The sequence below is a fragment of the Hermetia illucens genome, chromosome 1, assembly GCF_905115235.1.
Source record: "Hermetia illucens chromosome 1, iHerIll2.2.curated.20191125, whole genome shotgun sequence".
In the NCBI taxonomy this organism is placed as follows: domain Eukaryota; kingdom Metazoa; phylum Arthropoda; class Insecta; order Diptera; family Stratiomyidae; genus Hermetia; species Hermetia illucens.
The window spans coordinates 167,686,063-167,703,018 of NC_051849.1; the positions used below are offsets into that span (position 1 = coordinate 167,686,063).

The 16,956-nt window shown below is 41.2% G+C and overlaps 1 protein-coding gene across 11 annotated transcripts in view; it reads right to left on the minus strand.

Annotated features, from left to right (window-relative positions):
- LOC119656080 (CUGBP Elav-like family member 2) overlaps nucleotides 1-16,956 on the minus strand; it is a 417,181-nt gene that overhangs the window by 111,434 nt on the left and 288,791 nt on the right. For all 11 annotated transcript variants that reach the window (XR_005249992.1, XM_038062385.1, XM_038062440.1 and 8 more), the window contains one exon: nucleotides 7,810-7,858. Coding sequence is in view for 10 of the 11 variants with exons in the window: in XM_038062385.1 (XP_037918313.1) it covers nucleotides 7,810-7,858 (49 nt within the window). In the remaining variant the exon portion in view is untranslated. The remainder of the gene's footprint in view (nucleotides 1-7,809; nucleotides 7,859-16,956) is intronic.

Here is a 16,956-nt window from a genome sequence, read left to right on the forward strand (position 1 = left end):
TTTGAGAACCGTATACCGCATTACGAAAGAGCGTGTACGTATTTACAAATCTTTTGATGGTTTGGTCAAAGACGTTAAAGGTTAATACCCCACACACAATGTCAAGCAACTGAAGAAGTGAAACGCCACATCTTGTGGGTGACAAGTCGCTGCACCATGAGGATGCAGTTTGCTACCCAAATAGAAGTGAAACCATCTTTGTCTCTCCTTCGGACACCACCTTGTCGTTGTGGGGGAGCTTGTAGTAGCTTAATATTACACTGAAGGTGTCGTAAACATATGAAGATACAAGCAATGGATTGTAACTCTCTACGCTGTAAGAAGTCACAAACTTCACATTCACCCGCGACGTTAAGAAATAAGGTTGTGGCTTAGGCACAGATTTTGAAAGGCCTCACCAGATTCATGTTTCTTCCAAAAAAAAACGAGAAAGCAAAGCTCAGCAGAAGAAAACTTCAGCCGCAGTAGAGAAGGTACTACAGGCTTGCCTGTCAGAACCTTCGTTACCGCCTCTAAAAGGGATGTGGACGAAACTGATTTAATACCGCTATATGGAAGCAGATCCACCTAGCCCGGACACCATGAACCTGAGAAGGCCCCCAGTCGAAACGAAAGCTATCCCGACAGAAGACAAAGTTTCTTGCGAATGAGGACATAGGTGTTGCTGCACCACCAAATACTACGATATTCAGAGAAATCAACCGCAAGGGAGCGGAACTTTCCACGGAAGGTGGGAACAAGCAAGTAACTTCAGTGAGGTCAACACAAGACTCTTCAGTTAGCGGCATTTTTCACATTAAACTCATTTATGTTCACAAACGTAAAGGTTTGTCAAATTAACCTGCAGCATGTCTCTTTCTATCTACTGGCGGCAATGAGAGATCCTCCTCCTGGCAGCAAAACTTTTAGAGGCAATCATGCTGAGACATTTCTATTCCCAGGATCTAAATGCGGTCAACTTACAACGCCAGGCTAATGACAAGAGAAGAAACAATATAGTTGCCTTTGCTTACTTTCCCTATGATTCTTTGTGCCAACTAGAAACTCTGAATAGCACACTTTTAAAGTGGTTTAAAGAGAGCTGTCCTGTTTCCCGAGGCCAAAGCCGTAGAACGGTTCCATGGTGGAACCAAGAACTGCAAAGACTCAGTAAGTCAACCATGTGGCTGAGACCCCTTTATAGTGTACTCTAAGAAACTGGAAAGCGAAAAAGAAACTTCAAAGCTTTGCTGAATCAACCAAGTTGGACTCCCTTAGAAAACCGGATGGTACTTTCACGAACTCCAGACTGGAAACAGGTCTGTACTGGAAGTTCACCATCCGGGGAGAACTGGTGAGAGAGGTAGAAGAGAAAGAGTTGACGGTTTCTGCGAACCCTTCAACAACAACTATTGCAAGGCGAATTGAAACACTGTGAGAACAGTTGTTACCAACGATGAAAGCTGTCATACTGTCCTTTGAATACTCAAAGCACCTGGCATGGATGACATCTATCCAGCGATGCTAAAGGACGGTATAAAGGAGCTGGAACAACTGCTTAGAAATATTTTTCGATGATGTCTCGCTGTGTACCTACCTCTTAGCAGAAAGTTAAAGCAATCTTCGTAACTAAGCCTGGGAAAGATTGCTATTCAAATCCAAAGAACTTCAGGTAAATCAGCTTAACATCATTTTCGCTGAAATGCTTGAAGGAACTGGTTAAGCGTCACATTACCAAGAAGGCAATAAGGTCGCACCCACTAAATGAAAACCAAGATGCTTTACAACATGGAAATTTCTGCGGGTCTGCTTTCCACTCTCTGGTTTCAAAGATAGAGGACGCAATTTTGATTGACTGTGCAAGACGGGTTGATTTGATTGACAGTTGGTGCCTTAGGCATGGATTTTCAGTAATTCCAAATACAACGATAATGGTATTATTTGCAAAAAGAGGAAACTGAATGCTGTTTGCCTTCCAGAGAAAAGGGGTACAACTCTTAAACTCACTGAGGAAGCGAAATATCTGGGGGTTATTCTAGACAAGAAGCTTCGTTGGAACAGACATGTAGAGGTAAAGATGAAAAGAGATTTCACAGTTTATGCGCTGTGAAAATGAAATCTTGGATGCCTTAGTTAATCTCCCGCATGTCCAGGTCGGAACCAACAATTGGGATGTCAATAGCATTGGCTAATAGTGCTATCAAAAACTGGTAACAAGCTCCCCATAATGGCAGACTAAATCTTAATACTGATTAACATAGAAACCTCTTCCTGTCAGAAGCAAACATACTGCAAAGCTTACCCTGTCGAAAAGGAGGATGACTTGCAAAAGTATTGCGGGCATTTTGACTGGTCATAATTCACTAGCTGGGCATATGTTCATAATAAGGATTCTTTAAGATAATATGTGCCCAGTATACCAGCATAACCGAATATCGGTTAGACGGGGGAATCAAGTGCAATGGATCACTATGGTCTAAGCGCTCAGAAGCTTTGGCTCTCTTCCCCCTCATACACAGCCATACAAACATCCATCATTTCCTCCAAGAGAGTGGAAAATGGGATTTTCTTTAAGATTCCAAAAAAGGTACCTGGTGAGTGCGACAGATGGAGGACTATTTGGGTGTTTCCTACCATCGCGAAGATAATAAAGTTAACATCCTTCGGAACATTGTAGAACAGTGTGTAGAGTTGACATTTCCACTCCTCTTCATCAATTTCGAGGCGGTTTTCGACAGCATGAACAATCGAGGCAAAATCTTGGAGTCTGCCAGGGTTGCATACTCTCGTCAACATTGTTTTTATATTAACGGAAATATTTACCATGCTACCTTGTGCAGAGGACGTGGGGGGTTTCAATGGGTCATGTCTACGTTCCTAGGACGCATGCATTAAACTGATGATATCTACCTGTTTTCTCACCAAGTTATAGATGTTAGCGATATAGCTCTGGATTTTTAGAAGGAGACAAGCAGATTCTAATTCCAAATAAGCACCAACAAACACAAAGTTCTCAGCCTGACTGCTCATCGTTCTCATCTTATTAATATAATGCGCAGAATATTGAAAGTGCTGGTCAATTTGTATATCTAGTAGGTGATATTTCTGCTTTTCTGTCTTAGATGGAGCAATGGAGCAGGTTTGGAGTTTCCTACTAGCGCAAGGCCTAGATCAGGTACCGGTTGTTACACCGTTGATGATGGTGGTAATATTTCTGCGCATGATAACAGCGTGATGGATGCCGCTCCTGACATTAAAACCACTCAATTTGCCTCCACTATTTTGTCCAAAATCTCGGAGTGCTTCTGTCTTATACCAAAATCAAGTTGAGTCAGCTTCGCACCAACATCCTTTCTGTGCTGCTATATAGAAGTAGTATACGGAAAATGACTGCAACTGTTACTAGAAAGCCCCACATCTTATTCAATACTTGCCTGCATCATACAATCGGGGTACTCTGGCTGGAGGTAATTTCAAATGAGGAGCATGGAGCATGGATCACATATTAAGGCAAGCAACAACTTCATTAGTGACTACGCCATCAAATGGAAATAACTATCCTAGGTTGGGCGGCGGGTGGTTTAGAAATATATGGCACAGAACAATGGAGAGGGAGTTGAAGCTGATAGGGGAATTCTGCACGGAGCTGCGGCATACAACGTGGGTAGTTGACGCAATGACAGCTACATTTTATAAAAGGAATGTAACCTCACTTGTGAAGCTAATTGCTTCACAGAAGGATGAAATAAATACTTTGGTGCTATAATACAAAGCAATTCATTTGGATGAACGCTCAGCATGCACCAAGCGGCACGAAGCATTACCAAAATTAATTGAAGAAATGCAGATGTTAATGAGGATCAAAGTTCTCATAAGGTATCGGGCTTTGGAGACATAAAATTTGGAAAGAATCTCCTCCAATCGGAGCCGACCCCCTTTGCAAATATAAAATATTTGTACAGGGTAGAACACCCGAGGTGTACATTGTTTTTATTGTCCTTGAACAAAGGCGGAACAATGATTTAACAGAACTAATATTTCAAACAATTTAAAATTGGTATTATAGAGCAAAAGTGCAAAATACGAGTTTATTCGGAAAAGCAAATAAAAAACAGCCTAGGGTACGAGCAAGAGTGTTCACATATGCTCTACTTTCAATATTTACTAAACAATCGGGCAATGTCTTTTTCCACCTACTCAGTTCAAATACCACACGTTATTATTAAATAAGCAAAAATAAATAAATGCCAAATCCAGGTGCGAATTGCAAATACCACTTGTTTAATATATATCTTTGTAAACAACAATTCATATAAAAATTGGATGAAAAGAATAAATTACAAACAAAGCGATCGCACTAATTGAAAGCTGCGGGGCTTGCGCTGCAATATAGATGTAACCAGCCGAAAAACAGATTATGCCACGAAATATGTTTTAGCAATTTTTCCCCTCCAATAATCCATTTATCGAATTGTTTCGTGCTTTGAGATAATTTCAATATGAACGAAAAAGATTTATTTCGATTTTAATCCGATCTATGGGCTATACTTGGCCCCAGCCGCAAAAGGAGTCGGAACGGCTGGTTTGACGATGAATGTAAGCTAGCAACGGAACGGAAGAATGCCGCATACCGAGTAATGTTGCATTCTCAAAGAACGCGGGCACGCGCAGAGACTTATCACGAACTCCGTCGAGCGGAGAAGCGACTTCACAGACGGAAAAAGGAAGCATGGGAGAACCAACAAGTCTGTGAACTAGAAAAGTACAGGGAGCAACCGCACCAGGCGCGGAAGTTTTACCAACAAGTCAGCAGGATGAAGCCTTATACACCTCGATGCTCATCCTGCCGAGACAAAGAGGGAAATCTGATTTCCGACAGAATGGGCATATTAGAGCGATGGGTTGAGTACTTTGATGAGCTACTGAACAACCAGAACATCGGCGAGTTGGAGGTCCCGCCAACTGAAGACGACGGACAAATACTGCCACCACCAACTTTAGGAGAAACAGTCCGTGCAATTCATCGGCTAAAAAATCATAAGTCGCCAGGAGCCGATGGAATTACAGCCGAATTGGTTAAATATGGAGGCGACCAGTTACACCAAGTGGTTCATCAACTTGTGCTCAAGGTATGGGACAGCGAATCAATGCCTGATGATTGGCAACGAGGCATAATCTGTCTCATACATAAAAAGGGAGATATCACACAGTGCAGCAATTATAGAGGTATCACGTTGCTGAGTACCATCTATAAGATATTCTCCACTATCTTGCTAGGCCGGATAGCCCCATACGCCCAGAACATCATTGGCCCATACCAAAGAGGTTTCACTCCAGGCAAATCAGCAACAGATCAGATTTTCTCTCTGCGGCAGGCGATGGAAAAACTGTTGGAATATAGACAACAGTTGCACCATCTGTTCATCGACTTTAAAGCCGGCTATGATAGCATAGCCAGGGTAAAACTGTACACGGCCATGAGAGAATTCGGTATCCCGACGAAATTAATAAGACTGACTAGGCTGACCCTGACCAATGTGCGAGGCCAGATAAAAGCAGCAGGATCACTCTCAAGACCATTCGACATCAACAACGGTCTACGACAAGGGGATGCGCTATCATGCGTCCTCTTTAACCTGGCCCTCGAGAAGGTGATCCGTGATGCTGAGGTGAATGCAAGAGGTACGATCCTCTTCAAGTCCACCCAACTACTGGCCTATGCTGACGATATCGACATCATGGGAAGAACCACCCGAGACGTTCAAACTGCCTTCATCCAGATCGAGCAGGCGGCGCGAGATCTTGGGCTGCACATCAATGAAGGCAAGACAAAATACATGGTGGCAACGTCAGCACCGAAGACGAATCAACCAACAACATCAAACCGCACTGGTCAAACACAAGCACGAACAAGAATAAGGATAGGGGAATACAACTTTGAGACCGTTGACAATTTCTCCTATCTAGGGTCGAAAATCACAACCGATAACAACTACGATGATGAAATCCGCGGACGGTTATTGTCAGCCAACAGAGCCTGTTCCGCTCGAAACGTCTCACCATAGGGTCAAAGCTCTTACTGTACAAGACTATGATCTTGCCAGTCCTCATGTATTCCTCGGAAACTTGGGTTCTTAGCAAGAAAAATTGCGAACTCTTGGCCGCGTTCGAGAGAAGAATCCTCCGAAGAATTTTTGGCCCCCTACATGAGGATGGCCGACTTCGTAGCCTACACAATAACGAAATCTATGAGCGATACCATGACCGTCCGGTTGTGGATAAAATCCGGCTCAATAGGTTACGGTGGGCGGGTCACTTAATCCGTATGGATGAAGATGATCCCGCCCGGAAAGTCTATAAGGGCAATATCTATGGTAGGAAAAGAAGACGAGGCAGACCCTGCCTAAGATGGAGCGATGGCGTGGGCCAGGACGCCAGACAGCTTTTAGGGATATCGAATTGGTGGACCTCGGCGCAAAACCGGGATGTCTGGAGTTCCTTATTAAGGCAGGCCTAGACCGGATACCGGTTGTTGCGCCGTTGATGATGATGATGGGCTATATTCGTAGGCATAAAATTTGTCATAGTTCAAGTAAAGCTTAGATATCTTCCACAGATAAAAATATTTAACTTCAACTAGGTCAATCTATTAAATATGCTGATAGAAAGTATGCAGATTTTAGAATTTCCCCTGGAGCTTAGGTGCATAGGGCACCTTTTCTAGCCAAGTATTCGCAATTCCCGCCCCAGTACATTATCGACCACGTAACCTCGACACTTATTATTCCCGCAGATATTCATCTAGGAAGAAAAGCACTGTACAAAGCTGCTACCATACCAAAATGTAACAATACAGGATACTGCTATGCCATACACCGTTCTACACGAAATACCGTGAAAATTGTGATAAAAACGTTGTAATATAAATGCATATAGCATGCGACAGGACGTTTTATCATATTCATACATTTATCGATCACATAATACGAGAGAAAAAATTATCAGCGTGATGAAAAATGTAATCTCCTCTGCATGTCATTGGCAAACTACCATGTGTCATCATGATAAGACTTTCAAATTCAGCAAATTCTTTACCAGGACGAATGACGAGAGTGGAACGTGCTCGGAAAATGCTCCACCACTCCACATCAATGAGTTGCAGACCATGTAACTTTAATGCACTTTCATACAGTATAATCTAAGTGTACTTTACAAAAGGATACACCCGGTTGGCCTACTGGATACTGTGAAGGATAAAGATTGACCACCACTTGGAGAACATAGGAACACTTGCCTAGTCGTCTACATTTGCCTATCTGATTGGAGGTTGCAGGGCGCGTTTTTTAAAATCACGATTCTCTTCCAAACCATTTCGAGGACCTTGTTCACTACCCTTTGTCCCTTAAAACTGTTTAAGAATAATATAAAATGATCTCCAAAAATGAAAAGAAATAAATTGACGGATTCACTTATAACATAAGCTCTTCCGATGGAACAGAGAATTATATTTTCCAAGAAAAACAATGGCCGCATCCAACACCCCCTGGCTGTATGAATGGCGTTAAAATGCTTTATAAAATAATCTACAGACACTGAGTTAGTAAATACACATATAACTTCCATATGTAAGCACCGCAGTGGGCTCTTCAAAACGGAAATGGGGAGACTGCATGCCATGAAGTGCGGGCGGATGATCTGCCGGGAAGCTGCATACATAAATTTTATCCTAGATACTTGATGTTTGTGTGCCAGAGGAAAATATGTAGCCTTTGCCGTAACTAGTGCAGCTACTGTTCTCCCCAACTAATAATAAACAGGATATGTACTTACCATTGCGGTTTTCACTATCTGCCGGCTTCATTTGAATTGGATGATGCATCTGCAAAATGTGGAAAGAGAGAAAAGATAGATCAAAATTAATGATAATGATGCTAAGTGTGCCACTAATTTACAATCAGAGAGTGAGCCCGTTCGTTCAGGATGCACAGTGGAAAAGCAACATGTTATTTGTTTATTATATTGTTACGAATGATGAGGAAAACCCCGGTTCTGATCAAATAAAAATTTATTAAGAGGTGAAATGTAGACGTGAGGAATTTCTGACTGTGCTTTTTATATCAGGGTCATATTTGCTTCTTAATCCAGGGTGAGATATTTAAAGAACTTTCAACTCTTAGTCGAATTTTAGCCAGTTGCAGTTGCGGTGTTTGCAATTTTCTTTTTGAGGTTTTATTTTTTCTTTTTTAAATAGGTGGAAATCTGGAAAAGACAATAGCCCGAATACGGCAGTGTGTGGGATTTTTACCCACTGTACAGCACACTCAATTTATGCGAGTTACAGTTTGAGCTCACCTCTAGGCAATATGCGGGCCAACCAATGATCGGCACCATTCTTGCCAGTGGATGCTTTGTTGCAAACATATTACACGTGTTATTTAAAACTGAACTCCGACGCTTGGTAATCAAGACTACTTTGTCAGTGTCAGTGTAGAGCTATCTAACCAAGCCTGATCAGCACTGATTATCTTGCATGAGTATAACTCAGCATCACCACCGCGGTTTCATCCGAGACAGAAAATTAAATTAACTATTGCCTACGATCTTCCACAGTAATGGGCTCAGTGCGGAGCCCTGTGGAACATCCACAAGATAGAGTACTTCTTAGGCCGGTCGGTCATCGGTATCCTACCAGAGTCTTGTTTCTGCTTAATAAATACATAGCTATCTACAATAGTAGTGAGACAGCTACCAATCTTTGCAAAGAGTTTCCATGTTAAGCTCCAATTAGAGAATTTATCATATTTCTCCCATCAAGATGACGCTACTTTTGCTGGCACACCCCTCCCCGTCAGCCAATTCATACATTGTTGGTATCAATAATTGAGCTGGCTTTATGGAGCATGTACTGTTTGCGGTTTTGCGTCCTCCTTAAAATGTTCATACTTTTACCGAGGAATGTATATTATCTGCTTTTGCGATGCACTACTTTAGCAGGTTTAGCAGCTGACTGGTGTCTGACGTCAAATCACGATACAAATCCCATTGCCACCAGCGAGATTTGAACCGCGACCTTCTGTACAACAGCCTTGTGCTCAAACCAATGAGCTATCCGCACAATCTCCCTCGTAAGTTAGAATTATTTCCAGCTATTCCAGCCAGCCTCTAATAGATTGCTCGCTTGCATTAGGCTCGATGCTTCTCAAATTTAGACAATATGAGACTGGACGTAACAACTGTACACATATATAATGCTTGTTTTCACCCACCACAGCCGAATTTATGAGTCAAAGCTTCTGTAGAATTCACTTATAGTGGCAATTTCCACCTCGAATTCATGAGTCGTCAAGCAAATCCCGGGTGACCTTGAAATGATTTGAATAAACCTTATTTTCCAATTAAAGTTCACGTCTTCCTAATTTCAAGGCATTTATCACTGGCAGTAAAATGCCGGTTATGCCTTCACTACTTTCCTTTACATTAAATGCGTTTGAGGACCCTATTACACTCCTTGGTAGTATGGCGGCGTTTAAAGCACTTTTTTAATGAGGTCTGTTTTCAGGTAACAGACAATTTATCCAAATCGAAATTTTTCGGTAATTAATAACTTCGGAGCTTCCTCTGTTGGTAAACTGATTGCGGCCTTCTGAATGCGTAATAGGCAACGTAGATTATTGTTGCAAAGCGGTGCTCTGGATCTCACTTCATCGAGGTCCTTATACCGCATATAGATCTCATTCTCTCATTTCGGCACGCACTATATCATTCTCATCAAGTGAGATTTTAATTTGACTGCGAGAGCCAACAGTATTGATCAAATTAGATCTTTTCAGCTTAAAAATGAAATCGCCTTAATGGGTCCTTCGGACTAAATTGGGTAAGCTTTGATATTTTTTCTTATCTCCGCCTTCTTTTCGCCTTTTTGTTTTCGTTCCTTTGGATTCAGAGTTCATGTTTCCTCTTTTCCGAATTTTTGGTTTCGTTTCGGTATCAGCTGCTTAACTAACTTAACTTAACTGCCCATTTTTTCCTGCACCCTTCTCTTTAGCCAGAGGTCGATGGGAGTGCGATTACTTGTCATTTGAGTTGCTTCAGACTTTAATGGGGCAGCAGATATCGGGTTTTCTTTGAGATCTCTCTCTCTCTCTTCTCATCCTGCCAACCAATTATAAAGGAACCTAATGGCTCTCACTGTGTTTTTGTTAGCTTGGTGCACGCCGTGCCTGTCCTTGACAAATTTGGGCAGCTCAACTATTTCTGCTATAAGCTACATAAAAGGCAGTTCCCTCGCATCACCTCTTCAACAAATACGGTGGGTGTCGTCGCTTTTGTCAGCGAGCAACCTCCATTCAGCCCGCCGTTCTTAGACTTCCCTCTTGGGATTCTTACTTTATTTGAACACCTGGTCCTAAGCCCAGGCAAAAGGAGTGTTGCTCAGTAAAACAAAAATAAAATGCTAAGATCAGGAAAAAAGATAAATAAAGCACAGTTGGAATTATTCCACTATACTAAATACTACCTGATTTCTCTTGGTGACTGGTCGACCAAGTAAATGCATCCAATATATTGTTAAAAACAAATATTGGCACCCTCAGTGCGAATGAAATTAGGGAACGACATCGCATCTGAGCTCTGCAATGCGGATAGCTGGGACCCAAAACTGTGGCTCAGCCAATTCTTCAATCGGGTTATTCAGGAAAGTAGAACACCATCTGAGCGGCAAAAAAGTACCATAGTTTCAATGTGGAAAAAGAGAGATAATCCAGCAGAATGTTCAAATCACCACCCGATCGTTGAAATAACTGTGAATCACGCCGGATTTGTCAAGAACTGCGGAACTACTGGCGCATTACATGATGCACAGTTACTCAGAAACATCGCAATCTTAACATTGCGTTTCTGGATCTGGAGAAAGCGTTTGACGGTGTGCCACATGAGCTAATTTGATATGTTCTACGACAAAAGAACTAGATCACTAGGTTAAACTGCTCTATCACATACAAAAAGTAAAATTCGAAGTGTGGCAGGTATATCAAAACTACTTCGTGTCATTGTCGATGTCCATCAAGGGAGCGCGCTCTCACCACTCCTCTTTGTTCTTGTTATGGACACTGTCACACGGGATATCCAACGTCCAGCGGCCTATACACTATTTTATGAAGATGATGTTTTCCAAACGTCTAATAGCAAAAATAATCTCGAGCAACTTGTCCAAAAATGGAATAATCGCCTCATGGAACACGGTCTCATATTGAATCTGAATAGAACTGAATTTTTGACAACCGATCCCCATGAAACAGGTACAAACACTCTCAATAGCAGTGACCTGTCTAGAACTATTCGACGTAAATATCTCGGGTCAATGCTATCAGCGAATGGAGCACTGCACAATCATGACGAGCCGACTCCACTTGTGAATGGGGCAAAAGCTGAAGAAAAAGAGGGTTGCCAAGACATTCACTGCTGGGGCAGTGCGGTTGATAAATATAATAAATATTTATGGTCTGGTAATCCTTCCCGTAGCCATTTTGGCCCTGCACTGTGCTCATGCACAGTCTGAAAAGAAAATGTATTTATTTATTTAATTAATAGATATTACCCTATCCGCCATCTGTTGTCGCACCGGATGGGAGATCTGGCAACTGATCACCATCCAGTCTATCGCATGCATTTTTTTTAAACTGCCACGCCTCAGTGAAAACGGAAGTGTGAACCCCCAGACATGTACTGAATGGCGTTTTTTTATGTTGGATTTTATAGTATGAATTACATCGTTCAACGCTGAGTTTGAGATAGTCCTCATACAAACAAGGAATGATTGTGTTAGAGAGTAGTCACCTCTATCAAGTGCACATTCTCAGAAATAACTCAATCGTAAAGTTTGAAAAAAGCCGTGATGAAGTCTTTATATAACAACCTGGGTTTAAAACACCCTTCAGCCGGATATCTGCCCCAATAAAGGCAATAATACGACATTTATTATTGTATGTGACACCTATCTTCTTCTCGACTGAATTGACTTTGATCGAGTGTGGTGGTTAACCTTTCGAATTTGAGAATTGGTTTCCAGTACATTAGGTTAGGTGAGGCCAATAAGATGAATGTTATTGCGATTGAGAAATTTGATTGCACATTCCAAATTGTCTGGTCTTTTCACGTTTTTTTTGCTCTTCCCCGAAGAGAATAGTCAGTTGCCACTTTCGAGAGTAAGTTAGATTGACACCAGCCTTTTTTTAATCTTTGCGAAAGATGGTCTTAGTGACTAATTTCTTTCTCTTGCCACAGGTAGGTAGATATTTCTATTGTATTTTGGAAGCTGCAATTCTAAGCAGGTGACAAAGTGCATTGCCAATCGCGTCTCAATCGCACTCGGGTAAGATCAGAGTTAAAGATTTTGGATAAGCAGCTCTTTGACGATAAAGGTAATGAGTGACTGCACGGGATAGTTTTCCATGGCTAAAGGACAGGAGCGGGTTTATTTCAGAAGGACCACAAATACCAGCCTTAAATTTGGTCAGGGTACTGGGAGAAGCAAGCAGCGTATAATGTACTTTTATTGCAAACGAGTTCTGGTAGCGTATCATGCATTGAGTTCCAAGGGGACTCAATTTATCCGACTATCAGGAAAACTCTTCAACGAAGAGAAAATAAGTCAGCTTCAATTCAATATGTATGACACAATCACAGGCTCCATAAACTCCAGAAAATCTCTTTTTCGTAACAAACTTCAAACTGGATACTCTTATCAAAGGTAACGATCACTTCAATAATATGATGCAATGTACTAACGCAGCCTTCTTATATAAAGAATTAAAGGGCTTGCTATAGGAAACCAGAACAGATTTCGTTCGATCAGAATGCAAGATGATTTTTTATATTGTAATATTTTGCCTGAGCGTTAATGATAGATTCTATTTCATAGATCTATGAAGATGTGTAAATAATGAGCTGCAAACGGCACTCCGCTATGGTATCTAGTTGTATTATTAGAATACAGGTTACTAATCCAAGCAAATAGGTACCCACAAACTACAATTTTCAGCTAAGAACGTTTTTACGTTGCGAACGTTTCTTTTTCGCAACTACCAGCACTATTATATCGTTGACGCAACTCACCACAGCAGTGAAAGCATGTGCGACACCCTCGGAGACTACGTATTCCTGCGCCCGTCATCAGTTTTATATTAAAGCATCCAATCTTTTAAATACCGATTAGCAATAGGAGGAAATAAGCGCGAATACGAATCTTCGCCAGGGATTCTCGTATTAGGTTCCAATTGGCCGTAACGATTGCATTTCTCACGCAATATTTGCTAGTCAACCCTTTCCGTCAATTGCATTTTCGGCAAACTAGAAGCCAACACCGATCTGATAGACCTCCTTGATTCTCAAGAACCGAGAGTAATCTAATATAAATTAGCCGCTCTAGCATTTTTCCCACAGCATCCAGAATATTCACTTCAATGGGTGACGAGCTTGCAAGTTTTGAGAGCCTTCTTATTGGCGCGCTGTCTTTGCTTCTGGTCGATACTATCTACTATTCCTATCTGAGCCGTTTGTTTGGCTCAATGACAAACCGGTCATTCCACCAGTAGTTGGGCCTTCTGCTAGGCATGGACGTGTCACATGCTTTAGCGATGCATGGTTTTGTTGGTTCAGCCACACTTTTTCGAAGGTCTTCTCAGGGGAATTACAGTTGGAAAGGTACCAACTGTAATTCCCCTCGCATCACTCCAAGTTGACTTTAAGGAGAGTCTCTATACATGGAAAAGGAGCATCAAATGAAAAGTCGCAATTAGTACTTTCCCAAGTTCAATTGTGTGGATAGTGGAACATTATAACTTTTCTCCATGGAGCGGTTGTCAGAAACTACACGGCGAAGCTGCCACTATATTAGCCTCCGAAATACCTTTCATTTCGATATAGGTTTAAATAACACAGAGCGTAATACTACCAGATTTTGTGGCAGTTTCACTATTATGAGCAAGGTTAGATCGAAGGTGTCCTCTTTTGTGCAAATTTACTACAATCTAAAACTGAATGTCAGTGTCATGCTAAAGTGAATAGTCTGACACGGACTACTCAAAACCTTTCACACATGAAATGTGATTGATATTTAAAGAATGCGGCCCAATCAGAGCAACTCTGGGCTTGAGCTTTATGACAGCTTTGATAGCCACCTAGGCAGAACCTTGTGCTGCAAATCAAAATGAAGGAGAACATTCTCTTACGTATAAGAAAACCTTTGGTCCCCCTTTCTCCAGTTACAACGATGTCTTACAAAATGCTAACCATTGGTTGACAAAACAGGCAATTCATCATTCCCAGTAAGTCCTCCCTGCCAAAGTTGCTGCATTAAAATTTATTGGGTCGGAGGAATAAGTAACATCTGTGTGTACTGATCACGAGGACTCCTTATTCCACGCATGCCGCTGAACTACAGTTACTTCATAAATATAGGTGGAGTCTTTCAGACTCTTTTTCTGGTAGCAGAAATTCAATTTTACAGAAGCAGCCAACAAAGAGATTGTTGAATTGCATTTAGCTCACTCAATGTTTCAGGCCCAAAACCATGGCTTAGTTCTCAACACTACCATATGGTGGAAGTATTCCTATCGAATAGAATTATTCTGTAAACATTTTACCAAAATTTATCCCTTACTCCTCTAAAAAGCCAGTGATTTCAAATGAGATGCCTTCCAAAACTTCAAAAGACCAGATTGGCTTTTCTCCTTGTTTCACCTTGAAAATTTGAGTTTTTAATTACCACTCACATCGACTAGGTTCAGGGACAGTCCAATTCGACTAGATAAAGAAGAAGCCTACTAAAGCCACAATATTCATTTATTTATACCTACGCAAAGATCCAAAATGAGCAGGCATACACACATTTCGTGATGGATCACTTCTTTAGAACTACCACAACCAACATTAAAAGGAATTTCACTTCTGAACGCTCAGTCGCCAAGAAACGCATTCAACTAAGTAACAGCCCACGTGCTGCAAACTTCCAAGAAAGTCCGTGAAATCCTGCCAACAAAATGTAATACCTTTGCAAAGCCCACTCACCAAACCACCTCACCATCAATTCCTCATTAGTTATATTCACCATTCACCATTTTTGCGGCAAAGAAGCTATTTCATTTGAGAGTATTCTTGTCCCTAAAATCATTTTAAAGAGGAGTACGTGCTTCCAATTCAACTGGGATTCTGCATATACTTACATACATATATTTTTTTGGAGAATGTTGTGATTCATGGAACGATTATCATTTTTCCATTATTGGAAGTCATATTATGTTTCTTCCGAGTAATTGTCTATACAAATGCGGCAAAGGCATAATGTCAGCAAATCAAATACATCTGAATACACACTTTATATACATAAGGATATATTTATAGATGAACAGTAAGGGAAAACATAACCAGAAAGATTACCCACGTACCGTATTATGCGGGGGTGGTAAATATAATCAAATGTAAACATATTCAAGCCGACATTTCATCATTTTTGGAATCCATCAAAAGCAGCAGTGAATGTGATGAAGCACAGAAAAATGGAGGACAAGGAATTGGGTTCGCCAAAGAAGCTACGCGTCTCCGGAACAAACCATATATGTACATATCTATGCCCATGTATGTAGATACAAAACATATCTGCAGACGACGAATTAGCAAGTTTGTACGGGAATATGCGTACGGCTCGTCTTCATATCATAAATGATTGATGATGTTTAGAGACAAAATACACAAAGACTGCTTTCACTTTCACGTACCACGTATAGTTTCCTTTTTGAATTTTCTCATTCGTCTTTAAGATTCAAGCTAAAGGAAAATATTTGGGATGGGATTAAAACAAAAGTTTGCTAGAAAAATTGATGCAGAATTTAATGGAGGGCACACAGCTCGAGGCGATTCTTTTTAATATCATATATATCGATTGAACTTGAGACTGAACAGGATTTCTTTGATGGGAATCTTGAGAAAGTCCCACTCCCGAAATACAAAGGTATACGTAGAAGAGGGAGATTAAAGTTATTAGAATTCTCTTTTTTTTATTTTTATGGAATGAAGCACAAAAAGGAATCAAAAAGAATTATCAATTTTGCCACAAAAATGTTCAAAGAAGCAATATCCAGTTGTCTAGGTCCGTCCACCGTGTCCTCCAATGTTAAAGCCCAAGAAGCGGTGTGTAATCTTCTCTTCAATAAACCTTTCCCGAGGTTTTCCCAACATTCTTCGTTCCTAAGTTTTTCCGATGAATAGTTTGTTAAGTATTCGAATGTCGTCCATCTATTGTATATGGTCTGGTCCATTGTATCCTAGCTTCCGTAGTCTTTTAACAGTGGAAAATTCCAGTTCGCTACAAAGTTCGTACAGTTCATGTTCATTCTAAATCATCAGGATGCGATCTCATTTTGGTTCTCCTTCTTCGCGCTGGTTAGTTGTGTATGTTTCATACCCGCAGCTTAGTCCGGGCAGATTATACTGAGAAGAGTAAACTAGCGAGTAAAAAGTCCTTTTGTACCTTCTTGATCTCAAATTATTGGTCCGTAGTCTATCGCCCAACTCTTAAGCTTGTACTCCCTACGATTCTTGTCATTGTTTTGCGTGATATATTTAGCTGGGATACATCTGAGAACGCGAACGGAATGTGCAATAACACCTGTCCATCTGACAGCGCTTCTCACGCGCTTCTCCGATAATATTGTCCAGAGGCAACTCGACTGTGTCTGTATAGATCCGCCTTCCATAAGGACAAGTGAACGTATAATCAGGAAATTGTGGCTTATCGTACAGGTAGCGTAGAAAATTCCAATGTCCGATTAGAAGCTGGGCAGCAAAATAATCATCGTGCCATGTTTCTGACCTATCCGCGGACACGTTTTTCCCAGGGATGCCACTCACTCACGCAGGATCAACCTCTTCCCTTGCGTTCATAGATGACCATGCGTTGCATAGCATAGACGAGGATGGGGA